Source organism: Schistocerca nitens, chromosome 2 (assembly GCF_023898315.1).
Source record: "Schistocerca nitens isolate TAMUIC-IGC-003100 chromosome 2, iqSchNite1.1, whole genome shotgun sequence".
NCBI classification, from domain to species: Eukaryota; Metazoa; Arthropoda; class Insecta; order Orthoptera; family Acrididae; genus Schistocerca; species Schistocerca nitens.
Genome location: NC_064615.1, coordinates 629,364,679 through 629,391,894, shown reverse-complemented (window position 1 = coordinate 629,391,894; position 27,216 = coordinate 629,364,679). Strand labels below are relative to the sequence as shown.

Genomic DNA, 27,216 nt, shown 5'->3' with positions numbered 1-27,216 from the left:
TCTGGGCATACTTCAGTGACCACCAAGCGGTGCAGCAGGGGAACATAGCGTGTCACAGGGACCAGGGATCTTAGCTTAACTTCTTGGATCCCAAGGATAGTAAAAATCTCTATAAAAAGCCCTCAATCTCAAGGTGTGCTGTTGATATGCATAGTTGTTGAGGAGGAATGGTCACTAGTGGGCAGCCTACTGCATCCATGCAAACAGGGCTCTGTCTGGGAGACTTCCTTCCCTACCTGCATGGGGATTCCATGATGCCTAGATGTAATGTTTCTACTCCAGTGCTTTAGGTGGTTCATTGGGCAGTATTAACACCTAAACTCCTAAGAGACCTCATGTCGCTACTCTACCTGGGTCATCACTGAATATCAGGGACAGCATCAACAGTAACAGACCACATCCTTTTGTAGATAATGTCTTTGTTGTGATGAAATTTGTAAATGGTTCTTTTGAAGAGTTGTTGCGCTTCTATATCCATAAGGCTCTGGAGGGACTTGCAGAGCAATTCAATCCTATCAAGAGGCTGCAAAAAGCTACTCTCCTGCTCGACATCATGAAGGCTCACAAGTAAACAAGCTGTTGAATGCCAAGCTGTCTGGAGAATATCCTGTCAACTGTGAGCTACACACCTGGTTAAATGGTCTTAAAGGAGTTGAAACATGTTGGAACATTATGGATAAGGCTACAACTGAACTGCAACAGGGATGGGAAAGTGCATATGTGACTTAAGTCCAGAATGTTATGAAAGGGGTTGGTGCTCAGCTTCAGAAGTCAGTATCCTTTATCCTGACATTCAGTCTGCCAAAATTGCCTGAGTATATTGCAGCAATCTCTCTCTGCCTTAGGGTTAGACCTTTTATCCTAAATCCAGTGTGCTGCTTCTCAAAATTTTGGTCACGCCACTATGGGTTGTAACAGTCGAGATGCATGTGAAGGGTGTGGTGCTGCAGCCCACAAACTGGATTTTCAATGTGCTGCCCTACCCATGTGTGTTAACTGTTCCCAGGCTCACCCACTTCGTTGCTGGAACTGTCCTGTCTTCACTGAAGAAAAGAAGATTCAGGACATAAAAGTCATCCAACATGTCTCATACTCTGATGCTAAGAAGGAATTTAAGTAGAGCCACTCAACCACCAGAGTTTTGTGAAGTGTTATGCCTTGGCATTGAAGCAGCCTATCCAGGAGATCAGTGTTATCACTCAGGCTAAGATTGTTGAACAGGACAAATCTACCTGCACCCGTAAATACAGCTGCCTGTCTGCACTGGTCCCACAGCTCGGCCTTCCTGTCACTGAAACATTAATAGTTTGTGAACGTTATGTCAGCCAACATAGCAAACCCTCACAGCAGACATTGGAAGAGATCCAGCAGAATATTTCTATTACATTGACCTTTCCACAGCACCCAAAACCCAAGCTGTGGATAAAGACCTACAAGCCAAAGTGATCCACTATGAAGCTACCGAACCATGTGACCCTCGTCCTGTCCAATGGATCTGACAGTGGCCATACCATTGTTGGTATAAACATTGACATTTGCTTGATGGAATCAGTGAGCCCTCAAGTGAACCTGCACCCTACCTCTCAGCTGCAGACTCCCCACCATTGTGGAATGACAGGGGAAAACCTCACAATTTAGATGGCTTCCATACTTCAGAGGAGATTGCAGGGTTTAGGGTGCATGTGGAGCATGTAAATCTGCTGACTCAAGCTCAATCACTGTGTAGATGTCTTTAGGGGACTCATTCTGACACCTCTTTGCCATGTGGCTATGTTCTCCACAAAAAGGAAACCTTGGTAGAGAAAGAGCTAAAGAAGGAGTGGCTATCTTTGTCAACACCACCTACCACTACTTGCCTCTCTCCCTCACAACCAGTCTACAAGCAGTTGCAGTGTCTGTGCATGTGCTCTACCTGCCTCCACATGATGTTCACAATGACGTGGCTCTCTTGACCTTTACACTTGGTTCCCCAACCCCTTCATCCACTGTGGTGATTTTAATGTTTAAAATAGGCTTTGGGGCTCTGCAGCTACCTGCCCCAGAGTAGAGCAGTTGAGAGGCTTCTCTTGTCTTCATGTGGATAGCTGCTAAATATGGGGCTGGGCATGTACTTCTGCATTGCAACAAGGTCATTCTGTGCTATCAGTCTTTTGCTCTGCTCTGCAGCCCTTGCCCACACTGCTTGCTGAGAAAAGGTCAATGACTTGGACAGCAGTGATCGCTTCCTGATCTGGATTCACCTACCAGATGAAGTGGTGCCCAACAGACAACCATTGGGATGGATACTCAATCGAGCATAGTGGACACTTTACAGCCACCTTGCGGAATTTGAACACCATGACAGCATCCAGGAATGGATGGATCATACTACATAAATGTCACACCTTGATGCTGAAGCATTCATTCTGCAGTTTTCAGGACAACTAAAAAAGCCGCCTGTCCCTTGGTGGAGGTAGGACTATTGTTCTGCAATCAGGAGCAAGTGGGCAGCTCTGAATAGGTTCAAGTGCTGGCAATCTGCTGAGAATCTTGATGCCTTTTAGGTGGCAAGGGCTAAAAGTCACCAGATTATTCAAGAGAGCAAGAAAAAATTGTGGCAACAGTTTCCAAACACAGTTAACCATTCCATGAAGTGTGCCATTGTATGGATTTCTGGGAGAAGAGGGAGGGGTCAAGTGGCTGATGTAAAGGGAATGGCCCTCTCCAAGCCAGCCCTCTAGACATTGCTCACACTACAGTGGCATATTTTTCCACTATTACTGCCACCGCCAGTTAGGCTCCAGCTTTCTGGCATGCCAGAGTGGCTGCTGAGAGAGGCAGTTGAGATTTCCAGTCCACCACTGATGAAAAGTACAACTGTCCGTTTTTGATGTGGAAGCTGGATTCTGTGTTGTCTGTGGCTTGTGTGTGACATGTCCCCTGGTTACAGTATGCTACAGCACATCACAGGGAAAAACAAATAAATGCTCCTCATCCTTTTTAATGTTGTTTGGATGTCAAATCAATTTCATAACATGTGGTGAGAGCCAATTTTAATTCATATTTTAAAAGCCAGGAAAGATCACACATGCCTGAGTAGTTATCATAGTGTTGCCCTTACAGCTGTGTGGGGAAGACCTTGCAGATGGCTCCAGACAAGTGGACTTTCTTGACTGTTCCATGGTGTTCCATGGTGGTTAAAGTGGATGGTCAACTGCTGCCTTGTCTGGACCTTAGAATCCAGACAGCTCCTTAGTCTCTTTCAGTGTGGGTTCAGGAGATATCATTCCGCCTTTCATAGCCTGGCCTTTCTGGAGATGGCTATACAACAAGCTTTTCTGCAATAGCATCACCTTCTGGCTGTATTTTTTTACACTGAGAAGACCCCCAATACTATCTGAAGGCATCTTGTTCTCGGGCAGCTACAAGAATGGGGATTTTGTGGATGTCTTCCCATTTCTATTCAGCTCTTCCTCTTGCCACACTATTTTCAGTACTGAATCAGTGATGCTCTCTCTGACTGCTTGACTGCTTTGAGCAGGAGAATGATGTTCCTCAGGTAATGTTATAAGTGTGACTGTCTTTACCATAGCTATTAATAATATTATGTCAGTAGTTAAATGTTCTGTCCATGGTTCCTTGTTTGTAGATGACTTCTTTATCTGTTTTTTTCTCTTCAGACCTTGCAAGAACAAACTCTTCTATGTTTGGATGACTGGGTGGAGAAGAGGAAGGGGTTTCAAGTTTTCAACTGATAAGTCTGTGTGCATTATTTTTGACCATTCCCATTCTATTTTAAACTTTCCTGAGTTGAGGGTGAGGGACACTGTTCTTAATTTGAAAAAGATAGTAAGATTTCTAGGTATCTCATTTGACTCAAAACTTACATGGTTGCCACACCGTAAGGACCTGAAAAGATGGTACCTCAAAGCACTGAGTATTTGAAAATGTCTTAGCCACAATTCATGATTCACAGAGTGGGGGAGGGGGGGGGGCAGACAGGACTTGCTGCTCCATTTTTACACAGCCTTCATGCAATTTCGTCTTGATTATGGGTGCACAGTGTATGAGTCTCCAAGATGCTCCCTCTGATTTAAAGATGTTGGTTATGGTGCACCATGAAGGGATTCGTTGGCCACTGAGGCATTCCAAACAAGCAACATACCACACCTCTGTGCTGAGGCACCTGAGCCACTGATTCACATCAGATGACTGCTGCTCATGGTGCACCAAGTGAATAAACTGCAACCCATGCCCTACATGCCTGCATACTATATCATTGCTTGATCTCCATTTTTTTGCAGTTAGCAACTAGTGATAAGGCCTTATGAGATTCGCATTAAGGATTGCCTTTTAGAGATGAGTGTAGCTGGTTTTAACGTTTTACATTGGGGATGGAGCAGATTTCCACCTTGGCTCCTCCAGAGGATGAGACTTCTTTTGGACTTGAGGGATTTTAAGAAAGATTGCACCCCATATCTTACATTTCAGTCTATGTTTTTTTAACATTTTAGATTGACATTACAGTTTTATTGTGGTGTCCACTGATGACTCCAGACAAGTGGACTTTCTTGACTGTTCCATGGTGTTCCTCAACCATGTCTTCCCCGTGGCTATACCATTTTTTCAGCAAAGCTCCACTGATCTGAAAGGCCTGGAGCAGATGTGGTGTGTTCAGAGCATACAGTGTCTTATCTGCTCTAATTCCCTTACTGCACTACAGTTGCTGCAGAGCTTGTACCCAGCTGAGAAGTTAGTGCAGCTGATATATGACCAATTGTACTTCCTCCATTGTTGGGGGAAGCAGGTGTCACTCTGCTGGGTGCCAGGGCATGTCGGGATCCAGGAAAATGAACCAGCCAATCGGGCTGCTAAGAGGGCTTTCAGTGGGCATGATGTGACACTTTGCACTATCCCCCTGCAGGCTGTCATTTCTGTGTTACATCAGAGGTCCACACAGTTGTGGAAGGAGTGGTTAGCAGTGATGAACAATAACCTGCAGTTGGTGAAGTCAAGTAGTCACCTGTAGTGTGTCTCCTGCCAGTCACTCACACTATGTTGTTTTAACTCCTTTTATCACTCTCTCCTGTTTTAGGCTAAGATTTAATCTTGACATGAGACCTTTTTGTGCTTCAATGTGGGTGTGCATAAGGTTTATTGGAATTTTGTTACTTTTCATTTCCTTTGCTGTTTAGTGTATTTTGCTGCCACTCATCTCTTACTATTTCTGTCTGGGTGCTCAAGACTTGTTATTACGTGCCCAAAACACCTTATCCATCCATCCATCATCAATTCAAACTAACTACCTGAGACTGTTGTGTTGATTTTGAATCAATAAACTTTAAATTCATTGTGTACCTGGGCCTTATTCTTTTGGCTGCCTTTGGCAGACACATTAAAGACATTCAGAGGACTAAAAGAAGAAAGTTGGGGGAGGGGGAACTGAAGTTCTGTGCCCATCTGGATGTCAGTTTCCTAAGATACAATTCTCAAAAAAAACTTCATAAAGCAGATTTAAAGATTGGAGCATTTCCAAGCTCTGTAAGTACTAAACAGTTCAACTGGTTAATATAATTGGCAGTAATTGAGTGTGTAGTGTGGAACTTTTGTAACCATAAAGTTGCTGGTTGGAATCTCACAAGTAGTCTTACTTTTAATAAAATTCCATTTATATTAATAAATGGAAATGTTACTTAACATATATTGAATTAAAGTTTTTCTTAAAAATACTTCTATTTATTTTTCATTTGCTTGTGTCTGTATATGTGTGGATGGATGTGTGTGTGTGTGTGTGTGTGTGTGTGTGTGTGTGTGTGCAAAAGCTTGAATTTTGTGTGTGTGTTTGTGTTTGTTTGTGTGTCTATCGACCTGCCAGCGCTTTCGTTTGGTAAGTCACATCATCTTTGTTTTTAGATATATTTTTCCCACGTGGAATGTTTCCCTCTATTATATTAAAAAGGAACTGTAAATGAGCAAAAGTAAACAGGTCCTTAAAAGAACTGGTCACCAGTAAACTAGTTCCCAAAGATGAACAAGTTTGCCTACCTCTAATGACCCTGAACCAACTGTCAACCCAACTGAATGGACACAACCAAACTGTGGCCAAAAGCAACCTAGTAGTGGAATACACTGCTAGGCACAAGATGCTCGATTTAAATGGTTGCTTCAAAACACACACCATCTGGATCCTTCTCTCCATCACCAGCTTCTCTGAATTATATAGATGAGAATTCTCCTTGCAACACATCCTTAGACCCCACAATCCCTGTGGCCTCAATCTCCGCTAATACCTGCTAAATATCCACCTCTCCCTCTGCCCCATGACCTTACGTGCACCCACCCAGCACTCTCAGCTTCCTCTCTGCAGTATATTTTCTTCCTCTGTTCTAGCCCTCCCCCCTTCCAATCTGTTTCTTATCATTGCGTGCTCCTGTAAGTGCGGGTAGAATGAGCTTACCACCACCCCATTCCTATAGTGTGTGTCTGGCACCTATCCCTCTCAGTTGTCAACAATCTCCCCAACCACTCCCCACTCCTTTTTCCTGTCATTCATGCCCCCCCTCCTCTGTCTGTCTCTCTGTCTGTCTGTCTCTCTCTCTCTGTCTGTCTCTCTGTCTCTGTCTCTGTCTCTCTCTCTCTGTCTGTCTGTCTGTCTGTCTGTCTGTCTGTCTGTGTGTGTGTGTGGGGGGGGGGGGATCGGGGGGAGAAGGGTGGGAGGGGGAGGGGGGAGAGGGGAGGGGGAGAGGGGAGGGGAGAGGGGGGAGGGGGGAGGGGGGTGGGGAGGTGGGGTAGTACATGCCTGTGCATGCACAGGCGTACACTAAATGTATGGTAGATTAAATCTGTAATTTTTATTCACAAACAATAAAATTTATTTTTATTTTTTACATTGCATATTTCAGAGCTACTTTCTGATACATATAGAATGAAATATGGTGTCAAATTCCATAAGAAATATTAATTCATCATTTGCAGTACATTGGTGCTGTTTGCAGCTGCATTCATGAGTTATGGCAAGCAGATCAATTACACCATAGGTAAGTATATTGTGTGAGTGATTAGTACAATATATTTCATAGTGTAGGTAGAGACCAGCACCAACAATGAAGGTGACATAATTATAGAAACACAATTTTACAGAAACATTGGTTTACAGCTTCTGCTTATGAATGAATTACCACAGCTGTAAAAACATCTACTGTGGTTCTTTTTCTTTTGGATTAAAGTGTTTTTTAAGTGTCTGCCAGCACTTATAATATGAAGCATCTAATTTTTGACATGTCTCTTCTCCCCATTTTGTTACTGCCAGACTAAGTGAGCTCTCAAACATGAAGGCCTGCAAAAGATTTGAAGTAATATTAATTAATAAGCATAAATGAAAGTTTTGCATCAAAGGACACATAAAACAGGAACAATCCTGGATGAACAAGGTGGTGCTCATTCATTAAAGATAATGTATGATTTCATTCATTTCATTTGTGCACTTTTAAAAATGTTAAGTTATATTAGGACTGACTGCTATAGAAACAGTGGAAGAATCAAATGCAACTGATAGACAAAATATAAAAAATCCAAACAAGCACTTCTTACTGATTATGTGTGGGTTTTAAGTATGTTGTGGAACTGGGAACAGCATAGTGAATTCACAAAATTGTCACAAACTATATCAATTAAGGGAATGAAAAGGCTGTATTGTATACTTTGAAGATATTGGTCTGTCTTATTTTTGCCACAGATATGATGAAAATGTACACATTTAAATCCTCTGTGTAACTGGTTACCATTACATAAGCCAAGATCTTCATGTAATACACAAGGAAGAGTCAAGTGATAAGAGGTATACCAGTCTTACATGTTGTGATGGTGGTCTGCATCTCATAATGAAATTTGCAACATTTTCTTGACAAACATCATGCACATCAAGCTCCTGATCATTTGGCTTAATGTGGGTCTGATATTGTATGAACAACCAAAAAATATGGATAATCCAATATATGTATGTTTTTACCAGAAACTGCCATTTACAAAACAGGTTACTTGTCAAATTTGAAAGCCCAGTTCCTTATGATTTTGTAGTAACACGGTTCACGTTTTCCGTCACCTTCAGAGTAGACCGAGAACTGTCTCATAGGCATGCCCGATGTGAACTGGCTGGGCACAGCCCGTGCTGCCTGAGTTGTTGTTGTTGTTCCGCTGGCAGAGGTCGCGGCCGAATTCTCGCGTGCCCTCTGGTGGATGGGACTCTATTTGCGGCAACTACCGTCCGTGACGCGCCGTGCCGATGTGCGCCTCCCGCGATCTTTCTGGTGGCTACTGCACTCCTCCTCCTTTGGGGGGTGAAGCCACTGTGATCCACTGCGTCGGAAGGTGGAGCGTCGTGCAGGAGTGACGACCTCCACATCCATCGGAAGGCTGGAGTCGAGGGGATCCACCAACCCTTGAGCCGGAACCTTCGAATATGGCTGGAAGTGACCCACACGAAGAGGCACCCGTCGTCCCACCACCGGAACCCGGGACAGAACGGGAGACAGGCCGTCGCACTCTGGATCCTGGTCCACCCCGGGAGGGTCAAGACCCAGTGGCTGGGACAATGGGGAAGGGATGACCACAGGTGAACCAGCCTGCTGAGAAACCGGGCCTGTGAGGGGGGCCGGCTCTTGCTGGGGCATCGCTAATGATGGTGATGCCGGTGCTGGAGCGACTGGAGGCTGCCAAGGCTGAGAGCCATTGCAGTGCGGCGGAATCACAGGGGGGAGGGGTGGTAGCGTCCCCTGAGAAACCAACACAGGTGCCGGCAATGGGGAAGCCGGTGCCCGAGGAGACGGAGGGTGGGGGCCCGAACGTGGACGAAGCTGATTTTGGTGACGACATACCTCCCGGTCCCCAGTCTGCAAGGTATAGAGCCGGCGGCCATTTCGGCGCAGGACCACCACCGGTATCCAACGTGGATTGCGACCAAACCCACGTGCCCAGACCGACATACCCGGTGGAAAGCCGGGTACTCCGTTTTGCGAAGACTGGCGAGGACCGGCCTGAAGGAGGTGCAGCAGAGTCCTAGGTTGGCACCCGTGGAGGAGCTCTGCGGGGCTGCGTTCTCCCATAGGTGTGGTCCGGTATGCCGTCAGGAAAAACGTCAACGCCTCCTCCGCAGGAAATTCGTGCACATACTTTTTCATCTGTGTCTTAAACGTTCACACCATGCGCTCAGCTTCCCCATTCGATTGTGGATGAAAGAGGGGAGAGCAAATAAGCCGAATACCGAAGCGCCCACAAAAATCCTGGAAGGTCTGCGACATAAACTGAGGTCCATTGTCCGAGACCAGGGTGACTGGCAGACCTTCCACAGAAAAGATTTTTGCTAGTGCCTGGATTACAACCTCTGAAGTGGTTGAGGAGCAGCAAACCACATATGGAAATCGGGAATAAGCATCAATGACAATGAGCCAAAAGCCATTGAGAAACAGGCCCGCAAAATCGATGTGAACATGTTCCCATGCCTGGGTTGCAGGCGGCCATGAAGAGAACACTGACCTGGGAGATGCCTGTTGGCTCGCACACTGGGAACAGGCGGCCACCAAGTGCTCAATTTCTCTGTCAATACTGGGCCAGTACACATGTCTGCGAGCCAAGGTTTTAGTATGGGAAACACCCCAGTGCCCCTCATGTAATAATGTGAGGACTTCCCTTCACAAACTTGCAGGAACAACCACGCGAGGAGCTGTATCACCGGTAGCCAGAAGGAGAACTCCTTCCAAGACGGAGAGGCGGTCTCGTAGAACAAAATAATTACGCAGAGGGTCTGAGGCCCGGCCTGGAGGTCGGGATGACCACCCCTGCTGAATGAGGCAAACCACTTGCCAGAGAACCGGGTCAGCTGCCGTTTCCCTGGCAACTCTAGAACTAGTGATCGGGAAGCCATCAACCGCTTCGCAGGACGCCACATCCAAATGAAAACACATAATCTCCTCTCGATCGAACTTAGGATCCGGGCCCACCGGAAGATGGGAAAGAGCATCTGCGTTGGCATGCTGTCCGGTAGGGCGAAAATGAATATCATAATGGTACTTAGAGAGGAACAAGGCCCAGCGCTGTAGTCTGTGGGCCGCCCTATCCGGAATCTGAGAGGCGGGGCCAAATAACAATATTAATGGCTTATGGTCAGTGATTAACTGAAACTTCGTGCCATACAAGAAAGGGTGAAACTTGATAACAGCGTAGACAATGGCCAAAGCCTCTTTTTCCACCTAGGAGTAATGGGCCTGTGCGGGACTAAGAGTTTTAGACGCAAATGCCAGTGGCTGCTCAGAACCATCGGAGTTGCGATGGGCCAGGACCGCCCCTACCCCATACTGCAAAGCATCTGCAGCCAGGACCAACGGCTTATGGGGGTCAAAAGTAGCCAAACACGGCGCTGACGTGAGGAGGCCTTTCAACGAGGTGAATGCTCGCTCGCATGCAGGTGACCAATCAAAAGGAACACCCTTGCGCAGAAGGCAGTACAGGGGGCAGGCGATGGTGGAAGCCCTGGGAATGAACCGGTGGTAATAGGCAATCTTGCCTAAAAAAGCTTGTAACTCCTTCAGCGAAACGGGCCGCGGAAGGTTGACGATACCTTGGACCAAACTTCCTAGCGGCTGGACACCGTGCCAAGAGATTGTGTAGCCCACATACTCAATGGACGGTTGGAAGAAGTTTGACTTACGCAGGTTGCAACGCAAGCCCACGGACCTGAATTTGAGAAAGAGGGTGCGAAGGTTGTGCAAGTGTTCCTTCGTGCTGCGGCCCGTGACAATTATGTCGTCCAGGTAATTAATACAATGAGGGACTGTCGACGTGACATGCCCAAGATAACGCTGGAATATCGCCGGGGCACTGGATATTCCGAAGGCCAACTGCTGGTATTGGTAAAGGCCAAACAGGGTGTTGACAACCGCCAGCCATTTGGAGTCCTCATCAAGAGGTATCTGATGATAAGCCTCCGAAAGATCGACTTTCGAAAAATATTGGCCTCCTGCTACGGCGGAGAACAATTCATCAGCACGAGGCAAAGGATAGGTGTCCACCACTAATAGGGAATTAATGGTGGCCTTGAAATCGCCACAAAGACGTAATTTCCCCGAGGGTTTCCTGACAATAACGAGGGGCGAAGCCCACTCACTAGAAGAAATGGGAAGAACGACCCCTAGGGCTGTCAGCCAGTCTAGCTCTTCTTTTACCTGAAGGCGGAGAGCCAAGGGGATCTGCCTCGCGTGTAGAAAACGCGGGCGAGCCGACGCCTTCAACGTTAAGTGAGCTTCAAAGTCTGAAACACGCCCCAGGCCCTCCTCAAAGATATCCGGAAAGTCAGAGATCAAAGATTCTAATGATTGATAGGGAACGTCTTCGGAGACCAACTGTACGGTGTCAGTGATAGAAAACCCGAAAGCTTGAAAGGCATCCAAGCCAAAAAGGTTAGCGGAGCTCGCATCACTGACAACAATAAAAGTAATAGGCTGAGTGACTGGTTTGTAAGTCACATCGGTAGTGAATTGACCCAGTAGGGGAATGAACTGTTTACCATAACTGCGTAGACGCCGGTAAACTGGCGACAACGGGGGCGACCCAAGGTCGGAGTAAGTTTGTGCAGTCAACAAAGAAACCGCCGCGCCCGTATCTACTTGCAGTTGTAATCGGCGCGACCGGACCGACACCTCGATAAAGAGTTTGTGGGCCAATGCGCCAGTAGCCTGGCCCGATGAAACTTCCTGAATGTCAACGTCCATGTCCTCTATAACTGCTTCCTTCGAGTCTTTCGAGCCTGAGCGGCAAACTTTAGCAATGTGTCCTTTTTTATTACAATTGCGACAAACGGCCCAACGCTAGGGGCACTCCGACCGATCGTGATGTATATAGCACGACGCACAGGACGGTAACAGGGGCCGGCGGCCAGAACTCTGTTTACGCGCCGTGCGGGAGCGGTCGTAACGGCCGGATTGTACCGCTCGCACGTCGTCCACCCCGGACGCAGTGGATGCGGCCGCACCGCCCTGAACCGCCGCAACATCGCACCACGCTTCCAGCTGTTGACCCGCGGCGTGAGAGACTTCATACGATTGAGCAATGGACAGGACTTCCTCGAGGGAAGGGTTTTCTAACTGCAGGGCCCGTTGCCGGACCTCCCTATCAGGGGCCAAACGAACAATGACGTCGCACACCATAACGTGGGCATACGACTCTCGCGACTGCTCCATGACAAAATGACACTTGCGACTAAGACCGTGCAGGGTAGCGGCCCACGCCCAGTAAGACTGATGGGGCTGTTTCTTGCATTGATAGAACTCGACCCTAGCCACCACAACATGCGTGCGGCGGCGATAATATGAAGACAGTAAGGAACACAATGCGTCAAAAGACAAGGACGAGGGTTCATGCAACGGCGCTAGCTGCCGCAAAACTTGATACAGCGAGGGAGATATCCAAGACAAGAAAAGAGCACGACATACCTCCGCATCGGCAACATGAAACGCCTGGAAATGCTGCCGAAGGTGATGTTCATACGCGTCTCAATCCTCCGCCGTCTCGTCATACGGGGGAAAGGGAGGAGGAAACGGCGTGGAGAGCAACGCTGGAAGCACTTGTTTCATGGTGGCCATGAGCTCCGTCTGCTGCTCAACCAAAACCTGCACTAAATCCTCCATGCCGCGGATAAGCCGCGAAACCGGAACAACGACGCAACACGCGAAAGAACGACCCTACTCGTCGCCAATTGTGTAGTAACACAGTTCACATTTTCTGTCGCCTTCAGAGTAGACCGAGAACTGTCTCATAGGCATGCCCGATGTGAACTGGCTGGGCACGGCCCGTGCTGCCTGAGTTGTTGTTGTTGTTGTTGTTGTTGTTGTTCCGCTGGCAGAGGTCGCGGCCGAATTCTCGCGTGCCCTCTGGTGGATGGGACTCTATTTGCGGCAACTACCGTCCGTGACGCGCCGTGCCGATGTGCGCCTCCCGCGATCTTTCTGGCGGCTACTGCAGATTTACTCATTGGAAATGATGGGTTGGAAATAATCAGCCTTTAGCATCTAGGGAGAGGGCTAAGCAAACATAAAAACAGGAAATTGGTTGCAGACATATTGCCAGAGTAGAGTCTTTGCATTTACTTGATGAAATGGGTAAAATGAAGAAGTAAAGTCTGACTGTGTATAATCTGAAGCAGTACCATACATCATCAGTTTAATTCTATTCAGTCAGCACTGTCTCATGATAGCAGACACTGCAGTCACTGAAGATGAAAACAGCAAAGACTTTATCATGTAACACATGCTACACTTTTACTAAATGTTTCAGTGGCAGTACAATTGTTTATTATTCTCACCTTTCACATGACTATTGTAATGGAAGTATTTGTTTTTGCTGAATGCTGTGGATCATATGTGATGATCTGGGTCGATTATAGTTTTTTTGTTTGCATTCTTGTACCATCAGGTGAGCCCCACCCAAAGTGTACATTGCATGGGTTCGATCATGCCTTTCAGATGAGACTTTATTGTCAAGCATAGCAAACTTAAACTGTCTGCAGTACATTCTGCTAATGTCTCTTGACTACACTTCGCAAATCTATCATTGGAGGTCACATTCAAGTTAATTGGTTAATCATTAAAATTGCTTATTTTACTATGATTTAATACTATTTCCTCTTGGGATATTCTTTGTCTTGTGTAATCAGTCTCTGAATTAACTGTCTGAGCAAATATTTATCTGAGTAAATTTTGAAAGTCTAGACTTAAAACATTGATCACTGTCACTGTTCTAAGAACTTATTCTATTTTAATTTGATGTGAATTATGTTTGCATACTCTCTTGTCAAATAAAGGCACTTTGATTCAGACTATTTTAAAAATCTACTGGATGTACGAAAGAGTTTTGTTTCAGTCAGATGGGTGAGTACCATTTGGGCATATTTTTCTAATAAATGTGTGTTCAAAAATGCTTTGTTTGTGTGCTGGTATCTCTGAAATGTGGAGGATGTAGTCAGTTTGGACCACACAAGGTAGACAGGGAGTAAAGGAGACGAGACAACATACAGTACTGTTACTAAATATCACTTTAATTCACTTACAGGAGATGCTCAAATGACCATCACCATCTCTGGTACTTTTGTGTATTGGCTGGTGAGGTCTTGCTTAATCCTGGAAAAGATTCCCGTCGTATCACAGATGACTCCAGCTGTTTCCTGTATTTATGCCTCAAGACCTCGTGATGACTCCATGGGTGTCTCATACACCATGGTTTTCATGTGCCTCCAGAAATGAAAATCCAATGGTTTCAGGTCAAATGAGCAAGGGGCCAAGTATTCAGTAAGACATCATAAAATGAGACACAAAAATGTATCAAAATTAGTGGTGGTCATGTTGAGCACCCTCTGTAAGTGAATTACACTGGTATTAATTGACAGCAATATACAATTTATCTTTTACTCCTTGCCCAGCTTGTGTGGTCCATACTGCCTACATCCTCCTCCACATTTTGGAGATGCTAGCACACAAACAAAGTATTTTCAAACATCAGTTTACTAGCACAATATGCTCGCATGGTACCTGTCTACCAACAACTGTGTCTTCTAACATATGGTTTGATCCATCCTGTATAAGTTGTCATTGTGATTGTGTAGATTCACTTTCTCAATAAACAGATTATTTATGTTTTATTTGGACTTAGTCTTTGCATTAACAAAACAATTCTATTTTAAAGCAAGATAATTAATGCCCATAAATTTCCCAAAGAACATTTACAATTAAAGATGTGTTAAAATACATTAAAACATTTTGGAATACTGGAATAGGACATACATAGTATTCAGGAAATAGTCTGGAAGTAACAATGACTAACCACCAAGATTGAAATTCTAAAATATTACTAATAATATTAATTAAAGTAGAACAACTGAACTTCAGCTAAATAACAAAAGACAAATTGAAGTGAAAGATCTACATCTACATATATACTCCACTAGCCACCAAGTGGTGTGTGGCGGAGGGCACTATTCACGCCAAAGTCATATCCCCCCCCCCCCTCTCTGTTCCACTTGCGTATCGCGCGAGGGAAAAACGACTGTCTGTACGCCTCAGTACGAGTTACGAGCTGTAATTTCCCTTTTGTTTGAATGGTGATCATTGCGCAATTTGAAAATTGGTGGCAATTACATCTATGATATTTGTAACGCTCTTGCAATGGCTAAATGTACCAGTCACGAATCTTGCCGCTCTTATTTGCACCTACTCAATCTCTTGAATCAGACCCAACTGGTAAGGATCCCATACAGACAAACAATACTCTAAGACTGGACAAACTAAAGTATTGTAAGCAATTTCCTTTGTTGAAGGACTGCATCACTTCAGGATTCTACCAATAAACCGCAATGTAGAGCTCGCCTTACCCGTTACTTGTGCAATCTGATTGTTCCATTTGAGATCATATTGAATAGTTACACCCAGATACTTGATGGATGTTACCACTTCCAAAGACTGGGCATTAATTTTGTACTCATACATTAATGGGGATTTTTGCTTTGTAACACACAGTAGGTTACACTTACTAATATTGAGAGATAACTGCCAGTCATTACACCATGCATTTATTTTCTGCAAATTGGTAATTAGTAATTACAGAAAAAAGCAAAGAGCCAAAGAATAATTTCTTTAAAATTTATTGTAAAGGTACTCTTAATTTGTTGTTTGTCATCCATTCAAACTTATGACTTGGCTCGTTAGACCATGCTATGCATCTAACAATTTTGCCTTACTGTATGTTTTTACTCGTATGCTGTTCAACCTGCCATACACAATCTGCTAGTGCCACATAGTCCACTAACATTACTGGCTAAGCAAACGTAAGAGAAAAGGACGTAGTTTGAGCACAAATGTGATTCTGTCAGTTGACATTAATGTTTCAATTTGCATTTTATTTAACAAAATAAAATACAAATTATGATGATGAATGGTATCAGATAAACAGTACGTAAGAATAATATTAAATATCTGTTATAATTTCTGTTTTGTTTCTTATAACCATCCCCTTTCCTCATTTTATGCTTTCTCCCTGTACACAATGTTTAACTCATCCTTTAACTGCATTTACTTATTTCCATTTACAAAATGTTATTTCACTTGAGTACATATCTCTGATCTTGATGATCATGATAGGTAACTGTTTAATAGTTTGTGGGCAGGAACAATTCAGGAGGATGTTGCTATCAGCAGAAAGAAAACTGGCATTCTACAAATCAGAGTGTGGAATGTCAGATCCCTTAATGCTCAAGTAGGTTAGAAAATTTAAAAAGAGAAATGCATAGGTTAAAGTTAGATATAGTAGGAATTAGTGAAGTTTGGTGGCAGGAGGAACAAGACTTCTTGCCAGGTGAATATAGGATTATAAATACAAAATCAAATAAGGGTAATGCAGGAGTGGGTTTAATAATGACTAAAAAAATAGGAGTGAAGATAAGCTGTTACAAACAGCATAATGAACGCATTATGGTAGCTAAGATGGACACAAAGCCTGTGCCTATTACAGCAGTAGATTAAGAGATTGAAGAAATGTATGATGTGATAAAAGAAATTATTCAGATAGTTAAGGGAGACAAAAATGTAATAGTCATGTGGGACTGGAATTCAATATTAGGAAAAGGAAGGGAAGGAAAAATAGTAGGTGAATACAGCCTGGGAGTCAGGAATGAAAGAGGAAGCCACCTAGTAGAAATTTGCACAGAGCATAACTTAATCATCGCTAACACTTGGTTTGAGAATCATGAAAGAAGGCTGTATAAGTGGAAGAGACCTGGAGACACCAGATGGTTTCAGATTGATTATATAAGGGTAAGAAAGAGATTCAGGAACCAGGTTTTAAACTGCAAGACATTTACAGGGGCAGATGTGGATTCTGACCACAATTTATTAGTTGTGAACTGTAAATTAAAACTCAAGAAACTTCAGAAATGTAGGAATTTAAGGAGATGGAACCTGGATAAACTGAAAGAACTAGAGGCTGCTAGGAGTTTCAGAGAGAGCATTAGGGAATGATAGACAAGAAAGGGAAAGAAATATAGTAGCAGAAGAATGGGTAGCTTTGAGAGATGAAATAGTGAAGGCAGCTGAGGATCAAGAGGTAAAAAGATGAGGGCTAGTAGACATCCTTGGGTAACACAAGAGATATTGAATTTAACTGATGAAAGAAGAAAATATAAAAATGCAATAAATGGAGCTGGCAGAAAGGAATACAAATGTCCCAAAAATGAGATTGACAGGAAGTGCAAAATAGCTAAGCAGCGATGGCTAGAGGACAAATGTAAGGATGTACAGGCATATATTGTTAGGGGTAAGATAGATATTGCCTACAGGAAAATTAAAGAGAACCATCTGTATGAATATCAAGAGCTCAGACGGAAAACCAGCCTAAGCAAAGAAGGGAAAGCAGAAAGGTGGAAGGAGTATATAGAGGGTCTATACAAGGGCCATGTACTTGAGGGCAGTATTATGGTAATGGAAGCAGATGTAGATAAAGATGAAATGGGAGATATGATACTGTGAGAAGAATTTGACAGAGCACTAAAAGGCCTAAGTTGCAAAAAGGCCCTGGGAGTAGAGGATATTCCATTAGAACTTGAAATAAAACAACCCCTTGTTTTACATTCCTTTATTGATACCCTAATGAAATGCTCTCCAAAGAGGCAATTCATTGAAGGTTTTGTAATTCAAATTGTATCTAATAAGTGATTTGTATAATATGTTAAATTTCATAAAATTTATTATTTCATTTGTTTACTTGTAGGTCATGTTTGTCCAACATATGCCAGCATTATTTTTCATTCACTAATGAATCCATAATTAAGAAAAATTAGGTTAACATAGTTGTTTTTCACTATTTTTGTATAATGTGATGTTTATCTTATGTAAAAATCTTTTATATTGTATATGCCAGTTTGGGCATACAGTACGAATGATTTGTGTATTGTTAATCACAACAACTTTGAACTTTTAATTGTTAATTTTATAGATTTGCACTATAGTTTTGTTAACTTCATCATTAAGAACATATAAATAGGGGGAGCAGAAGGCTCAGAAAAGCTCAGTTGGAGACAGTTCACAGATGTGACCACTGTGTTGTATGTCAGGGTAATAATCTAATTGTTGTAACACGGTTTTGTGACTATGTAGCCTGTTATGTGGAGTTGGCTTCCACCAAGAAGAAGTTATGCAGCATGCCATTCATAAACCACTATAAAATGACTTGGTACCTGGATTATTTCATGGAATTCATATAACTAGATCCAGTTTGCAGATGAAATAGACCAGGACCGTGACTTCAGCAGCAGCGGCAGAAGCAGACTACTCAGAGTTACACCGAACTAAGCTATGTATAACCAATGAACTAAACTTTAAATATCACTGCAGCATTAATGACTGAACTGTAATGTTTGGAACATGTTCTAGCAGTAAACATATGTATTTGTCTCAAAGTTATCTTTGAATGGTGGAGGCCAGAGTGATCTAGAACGAAGACCCCCCCCCCCCCCCCCCCCTAAGATCATACGTTCTTGATGTCGTTGCAATACAAGTATAACAATTTAACTTTTAAAATGCTAAATGCTCTGTTTAATCAAATAATCTTTCAATTCTGCCAGCCATAGCAACGGACCTGGAAAGCAATTGAATGGAATGGACAGTATCTTGAAAGATGAACATCAACAAAAGCAAAATGAGGACAATGGAATGTAGTCAAATTAAGTCAGATGATGCACCTGAGAGAATTAGATTAGGAAATGAGATGCTTAATGTAGCAGACAAGTTTTGCTATTTAGGGAGCAAAATAACTCATGATGGTTGAAATAGAGAGGATATAAATGTAGACTGGCTATGGCAAGGAAAGTGTTTCTGAAGAAGAGAAATTTGTTAACATCAAGTATAGATAACATAAAGTGCATTTGGCATAATTTACAGTGATCCTTCATCAGCTGGGGATATTAAGCTCAGTAGTCCACATGTGTGAGTGCTGAGTTGTACCTTCTTCTTTCCCTTTAGCCATAACAAAACAAATACAACACTATATTGTTTAAAGACTCATCCACACAACACAATTATACACCTGACACTTCATAATATATCAGAGGAAGACAATGATAAACCATCTCCACGAGGACCTTATTCAAGAAGACAATGTGGGATCCCATCACCTGCCACAATGCTTCACCTGCCACAATGCTTATTTCCTGAGAACAAGAATAATATAGTGAATAGTGTTTTATTCGTCTCATAACATACAATTTCTAATCATATGATTAGTGTAGAGGAGACACGTCAAAGAAATGGATAACACTACTTAGGCCTAATTGGTACAAAGAATTTTAACATTATATTTTTCTTTCCTCCCTTTTGTGAAGGACAGCTACATTTACACACAAGACTATATGTAAATTTATCCTGCTCAAATGTTCAGTTCATCCTGCATGAACTCCTCAACAGTGTAGTAGCAGCGTTTGACAAGTATATCATATAGCTTTGTTTTCAGTGTCTCTAGGTTCATACTCAGAACATTATTTCCTTTTAGCTTGTTATGAATTTTCATTGCCATATACTGAGGAGACTGCACATATATGTTTAAGCGATGAATGGGAAGCATAAAATTGTCTTTGTTTCTCGTGTTATACGCATGATTGAAACAATTTTTCTCGAATAACTCTAAATTGCTATGTAGAAAGATGATAATATCATAGATGTATAAGGAGGGAACTGTTAATAACTGTTGTTTTTCAAATAGTGGGCGACATGATTTCCTTGGATGGGTAGTACACATGTTCCTTATTATTCTTTTCTGTAACTTTAGTATGCGCAATATATTGCTAGAATTTCCCCAAAAAATAATACCATACCTTACAACTGATTGAAAGTAGCTGTGGTATGCAATTTTCCTTGTATTCATGTCTGTTGCACCAGCTAATATTTGCATAGCAAACGCAAAGGTACATAATTTGTTTAACAGGTAGTCAACATGTTTATTCCAATTTAAATTTTTATCTAGGTTTAACCCTAAAAACTTCACAGAATCTACTTCTTCTATATCCTGATTTTTATGAGTTATTTTAATTTTTTGGGCTTTGACTGTTTTGTTCTGAACTGGACCATGTGGGTTTTGGGGATGTTCAATCTTAATCCATTCAGTTGGAACCATGTTTCTAGTTTGTTCATTGTGTTCATTATGTAGAGAGGGATGTTTTCTGGCTCCTGGTTTTCAATTAATACAGATGTGTCATCTGCAAATAAAATCGATGGAGCATTTATATTGTTCGGTAAATCATTAACATAGAACAAGAACAAAATAGGTCCTAGAATCAAGCATTGAGGGACACCTTGGGCTACTGTTTTCCATTTTGAATAGTAATTTGCTGCATTTGATGAGACAATCACTCTTTGTTTCCTATTTGATATGAAGTAAGCCAATTTAGAATATTACCCTTGATCCCATACTTGTCAAGCTTATAGATGAGCAGTGCATGATTTACAGAGTCAAAGGCTTTTGTGAGATCACAAAAGATTCCTGCAATTTATTATGGTTGTCTAATGATGTGCTGATCTTGTCAATAAACTTGTTAATTGCATCAGTAGTACTTTTGCCACACTGGAAACCAAATTGGTTTTCTGTAATAATATCATATTTCTCCATAAAATTTCAAATCTGATTAGCAGCAGCATTTTCAAAGATTTTTGATAGGACTGGAAGGAGGGAGATGGGATGATAATTCCCCATATCCTCACTTACCTCTGGGAAGCTTCCTTGTTCAAAGGATTGGTTTATTATTTTAGATAGTGGGTATCCTATTATTTTACACACAAATTTAAGGACTTTTGCTGGTATTCCATCCCAACCTGCAGAATTTTTGTTTTTTAGTTTTAATATAATTTTTTCTACATCTATTGTTGAAACTGTTTTGAATTTTGTGAGGCATTCAGAATTATGATTTACTCCAATAGGGCATACATTGTTCACAAAATCTGCAACATTAACCTCTGGTTTCACTACATTAATGAAGAACTCATTGAAGCATTCTGAAATTTGAGCCGGATTTACAATGATCTCATCTTCAAGCTTAATTGTACTAATTCCATGTCTAGAGGCTTTGATACCTAATTCGTGTTTTACAACTGACCACACTATCTTCCATTTATTCTCATGTTTTAAGATTAATTTATTATTTTGACAACACCAGGTGGTGTGCACATGAATGAAGTAAGCTTTATACCACAAATCTGATAAATCACAACACAAAGATGATTAGGATTACAGAACTGTACTTGATCTCTGCCTTTTAAGAATTCAGTATGGTGTGCAGTCTCCAAATTCTGCAATCAGAACCATGTCACAGCATGAAAAATTGAAAGAGGTCTGAATATGTTTTGAGGGGTGGGTGGTTCTCCAATACACAGTCTATATGTCAGTAAACAAAGAATCAGCAATGATAATTCGAGGACTTTTGATTAACAAGTTACCACCTAATCATATGCTAGACATGTTTAATGGGGGTTGTGAGAGGCAGATGTATAGGTCAGGGAAGTACACTGTGGATTAAGTTGTGAAGTCTGTTCTAGCTATGCAGACCAGGTTGCTGTCATGCCTTAGTCACACAGATGTGGTCCACCACAAGCTCATGACTTTGTATGACCTCCTTCTGTCTGCAGCTTCTACCCACTCATTTCTGTTGTAGCAATGTGCCCTGTATAAGCCTGTTTCCCTGTTATGAGGCATCACACAACATACCTGTCCACACTTATTGTTTGGACACTGTTCTACATATTCTCAAATCTTTGATTCTTTCTAGGTTCTGCAGTTTTCAAAAACATTGGTGTATCATTGCATAAAAGTGATCTATTTAAACAAAAGTACCTGTGTTCCATCTGCCACTCTACAAGGGACAAGTTTTGCATTTGATGCTGCCTCAAAACACTGTGTATCCGGTCCATGGGGTGTCATCATTGAGTGAAGAGAAGCCCCACCAGGCAGGAAGCCTTCTTCCTTTGCTTCATAGTTGCCCATGATAAGACCCATAAATTCACTCATACAGTTTCCTGTAGGGAGAGAAAGAAATGTATCACTGTATTCATTGGTGTTTGTGGACAATATTAGTCCATAAATTACTTTAAACATGATTTTAACACAGTTAAAAATAGAAACAGAACAAATAAAGCAAGCAGATAATTTGCAACATCAAAGAGGAAATCATAATAAGTGCTGAGATAACTAACATCTTCATTATAACTGGAATGCATCTTTTAATATACTGCTTAAAATTTTTAAAAACATAGGTCAGCAATAAAGACAAGGAATTATCTCATTTTCTCTTCTGCTTCTTCTTCCTTGTTGGTAAGGCATTAGCTTATGCTTTGACCTACACTTTTCTTCTTGGTTGAATATCTTTTAACATTGAGCGCAAGCCTATCATTCTTCATAAAGTCATCTGGTATTCCGTAAACAGATCAGGACATTATTAAAAATGCACTGTTGTATCTCCCCTCAGGTGTATTTTTGGCTCAACAACCACAGCACACATAATATCAGTACGACGAAGTTCTAGAATCAATACTAAATAGGCCTATTGATGTTACTTGTACTTGGATTCCCAGGTTTTAGTTCCTGGACAGTACAATAGAACTTATCAGTCCATAATTGGCAAAAGGATGTTAAAATGATTATCCATAGTTTCTATGTATGGAATATGATAATAGTGACAGAAACGCCATGCCAATAACAATCTATTCTGTAACAACAAAATTTATATCATCTGATAATGAAACTCGGCTCGATCCAAAAACTTCAAGTATTTTATATTTATTATTTTGCAGTCCCAACTGATGCTGTGATTTTGATCCCATGTCATTAATTCATAGAGGCCTCTAGTGATAGTACAAGATGAAGTGAACTTGTAAGTTATTTCAACTTTCTTCTTCTTAAGATAGTTCAATTTCTGCTATTCCAAACCAAACCTCTGGGCCAATCTCACTCTTTGGGTGAATATGGTCAAGTTATTAATGTGTTCAGACATACAAATATGAAGTGTTCAGTGTCACACAAAAAGCAGGCAATGGGTGGATTTTACTTCTCACATTATCTGAAGGTTATCATTGATTGGATCCACAAAATAAATGAATGAATGGATGAATGTTGGAATAGTTATAGAAATGAGATAATTCAAGTCTGATACATTGGAATAAAATGAGTAAGACAAATTTAGAGGGAGATTAATTGTCAAGAAATAGGCACAATGACACAGTCCTTATACAAGCACCGTTGCACACAGCTTGTCAAACATCAAATTATTTGCATGCCATATCGCTCCTTCTTTAGTGTCAATGAACTTCATGTTTTTATGCACTCATTTTAATAAACACATGATGACTTGATTGTGATCCAGAGGGTCTGACTATTTTGATGGGTTATTAACCACAGCTACTGGTTGTACTGTTTCTTGCATGCCACATGCTGTGCTAAGCATCTTGAAGGTCAGAGGGCAAACTTTCTGTTGCAATAAAACCCATTCACTTTAACTGTAGTATTGAGTCATGCATGTCAACATCAAACATTTTTTTTATATTTGCAAATAGACTCACCAACTGCAAATCGTAGGAAATGAATGGTCTGCAGGACAGCATTCCTTTTCTGAAACAACCAGTATAACTGGTAATCTGTGTCCATATGTCCATCAGTGGTGAGGTTTGAAGTGTCAACAAAAAATTTGCTGGATAATCATAGTGCTTGTCCAAACACTACATCAGCTGCTACAGGATTATTATACTTATTGATAGATATTCAATCCAAAACTTGGTAGAACTTGTTTGAATACAGCCCTTTCCCAACTATGTTGTTAATGTGTTTAAAAGATGAGATTAAAACTGCCTATCTTGGTTGTTTCTAATGTGAAATTGTACAGTGATTTGTTACATCCATCCCTGAAGGAATTTCTTGGCAACAGTGAAAAACTTCTGGCTAGTGAGAAAAGTGGTCAGTTGCAATCGAATTAACTATATGTACCAGGTAATGCTGTAATATGCTCTATTATTTCATTACATCGGGAAATGCTTCATTTGTCAGGCAGACATCTTACAATCCTTGCTGATAACTGGCCAGCCAAATGCTGCCTTTACTGAAAGTATTGTACTCTTCATTCTTGGATGTGAAAGACTGCAGAGTGAGGAGTTACTTAATCCCATTGTTTATGTGTGTGTGTGTGTGTGTGTGTGTGTTTGTGTGTGTGTGCACCTAAAAAAATAAATACTTTCATAATAGTATCGGCACAAATACTACATGCACTAGCTCATTTCCCCCATGAACATGTCTAATATCTGTTGCAAATTGCACTAGAAAGCTCAAGTAATGCAACTGGTGTGGTGATGCCTTATCCCATTTTTGTTGGAAAGTATTTGTTTGTGGTCTATGAAGAATGTAATTTGGCATCCTTCCAGCAAGTGCAGAAACTTTTTCACTGCAGTATAAGCAGCATATAAGGGGCAGTCAAATGAAAACCAAACATCAACCACTACAAGATCACAGAATGGTTCTGTTCAGAAGTAATCACTGAGATATTTATTCTATTGGGAGATAAGATGATCACTTCCTGTTTTGTAGAATGCAGTCGGATGCTGAAGGTTCCACAACCACACCTACACTTGCACTTCTTCATCTGACTGAAACTGACATCCATGCACGTCTTTCTTCAGGTTGCCAAAGATGTGAAAATCATAGAGTTAAAGATCTGGGCTGTATGTAGATTGTTGCAGTGTTTTCCACAAAACTGCTGAAGTGTAGCATAGCCTTTGTCCATTTGGCAGTGTGAGGGTGAGCATTATCATGCAACAGGATGATTTTGTCCACACTGTGGGTTTATCGAACTGCATTCCTGGGCATTTTGACTTTATGGTGCATCATAGTTTCTGCAAAGTGTCTTCATAGTTCTGTAAATTGATTGTCATTTCATACTCAAGGAACTTGATGAGTGAGTGCCACTGCAATCAAAGTAGGTCATCCAAGAAACTTGATGAACAAGTGCCACTGCAGTCAAAGAAGGTCATCATGACCTTACTGGAACTTGTGTGAACAGCTTTGGATTTCTTTTCGGGAGAGATGTGGGATGTTTCCACTATTGACTTTGCTGTTTGTCCTTGGGCTGTCAGAATGCTGTTGGGCGGAATCATGCTGTTAGTTGATAACATCTGCCCCCCCCCCCCCTTTCCCCACACTGCCTCACTGCCTATTGTACAAAGGCTACATGCTACACACCAGCAAGTTGGTTGGGAAACACTGCAACATCCTCCATACAACCCAGTGCTTTCATCTTGTAATTTTCACATCTTTGATGACCTGAAGAAAGATATGTGTGGATGTGGGTTTCAGTTGGATGAGGAAGTGAAAGACTGGGTGTGGTTGTGGATCTGACTGTGGCCAACCACATTCTACAAAACAGGAATTGATTTCCCACCTCCCAGTGGGATAAATGTCTTAAAGCATTTGGTGATTACTTTTGAATGGAACCATTCCATGCCATGGTCTTGATGTGGTGGGTATTCAGTTTTCATTTGACTGCCCCTCATACATCTTCTGGGTGTAAGTGGATCATTTAATTTTTCATTGTGACAACATTTGGCTAAAAATACTGAGAGTCGTAGTTACTGTTGCTTCTTTAGTCTGGACTGTTTTAGTAAATTACTTCCATGGTAATGTATTCTTTTAGTAACTGTTGAAGAACTCAATTTCTGTTTACTTCTTTAGTTGTAACTGAAGTAGTAGCAACTTTTTACTACAGAAGTAAGCTGCTTCTGCATACGGCTGGCATTTGCATTTCATTTCCTCTCGAAAATTATTGATTGTCAGCAGATATTATTGCATCACCTTTTGACAATAATATCACGTTGGTGTAATTTATGCTAGAAAGAATTATTAAAATTAAAAGAAGCTAAATCCTGTTGTATTAATGATGAGATCAGTGTATTATGAAAGAGAAACAGGATATTAATGGATGAATCTATAATTCAATCCTTAACCCCATCTTCTACAGCTACCAGCATCCGTTGTTAATGGATGATGCATTTTAATTTACTCGCCACCATATACATTTCCATATACAATTTTTTTGCAGCTTAAGATTGAGTTAACAGCACTGTGGTGGCAGCCAAGGACAACGTAAGTGTTAAGAAATGTTCAAAAAACATACCAGAAATTGAAAAAGAGTGGTTTGCTGAAATAATGAAAAAGTACATTACTGCTGCTGAATCTAAAATGCACAATGCCAACATGCTAAAGATGAAAACAGATGCTTTGGAAAAAAAATAGGGGAAAGTGGGGCATGTTGAGACATGGGGCACCTTGAGACAACAACATAGATTTGAACAAAATTTAATGTTTTAGGTTGGCTATTCCTACAAAGCTGTATACATTTGCCATGGAGAATGCGAAAGAACTTCATTTGCTTTGGCACAATTATATATCATCTGAGAAATACTGGAAGGATTGAATTCTCACTAGTGACATAAATTTTTCAACACTCAGGTAATTTGATATATTTAATTTGTTAGGGAATTAGTTTTTGTGTAATTTACATAAGGTTATTGCATTTGCATTTGTGCTAAATGAAATTGTTCAAATCAGTGAGAAATTGTTTATGGAGTTTAAGAGTATGATTTTACTGTGGGAGGTTATGATGGGGCACGTTGAGACAAAGCACAGAGGGGTAGGTTGGGACATCATTTACAGAGTAAATACTCACTTTAAGTGGGAAAGAAATGGATATAGTTATTTAAATAAATGCTTTTTGCTTTCAGATTGTTTGTTGAAGGTTCAAAATGGTGCAAGAACGAAAAAAAACATAAGGTTAAGGGTAGCTTTGATGCAGATACAATGTAGGAAGGTGTTAAACTTGTTCTACAGGGAGATTCTATCAGGAGTGCTGCTAAAAAGATGAATCTTAAGTTTCAGACTCTTGCTAGATACATACAAAAATTAAGAACTAATCCTGGCAATGCTATAGAAATGAAAGCTCGCTGTGATGTTCGCAGAGTTTTGTCAGATGACAACAAGAGGACTTTGTTAAATTTTTAATAGCTAATGCAAAAAGATGTTCTATAGTCTCACAACTTTAGAAACACTTAAGTTAGCATATGAGACAGCAAAAATCAATAAAATAGAATGTCCTGAACATGACACAAACATTGTATTGCTGGCAAA

The 27,216-nt window shown here is 41.4% G+C and overlaps 1 protein-coding gene across 1 annotated transcript in view; it reads right to left on the bottom strand.

Annotated features, from left to right (window-relative positions):
• Positions 1-6,811: 6,811 nt before the first annotated feature.
• LOC126236731 (homogentisate 1,2-dioxygenase) overlaps positions 6,812-27,216 on the bottom strand; it is a 118,576-nt gene continuing 98,171 nt past the window's right edge. Inside the window, exons 9-10 of the mRNA XM_049946260.1 lie at positions 21,889-22,070; positions 6,812-7,315 (exon numbers count right to left, since the gene is read on the bottom strand). Of these exons, the coding sequence (XP_049802217.1) occupies positions 7,175-7,315; positions 21,889-22,070 (323 nt within the window). The 3' untranslated portion in view covers positions 6,812-7,174. The remainder of the gene's footprint in view (positions 7,316-21,888; positions 22,071-27,216) is intronic.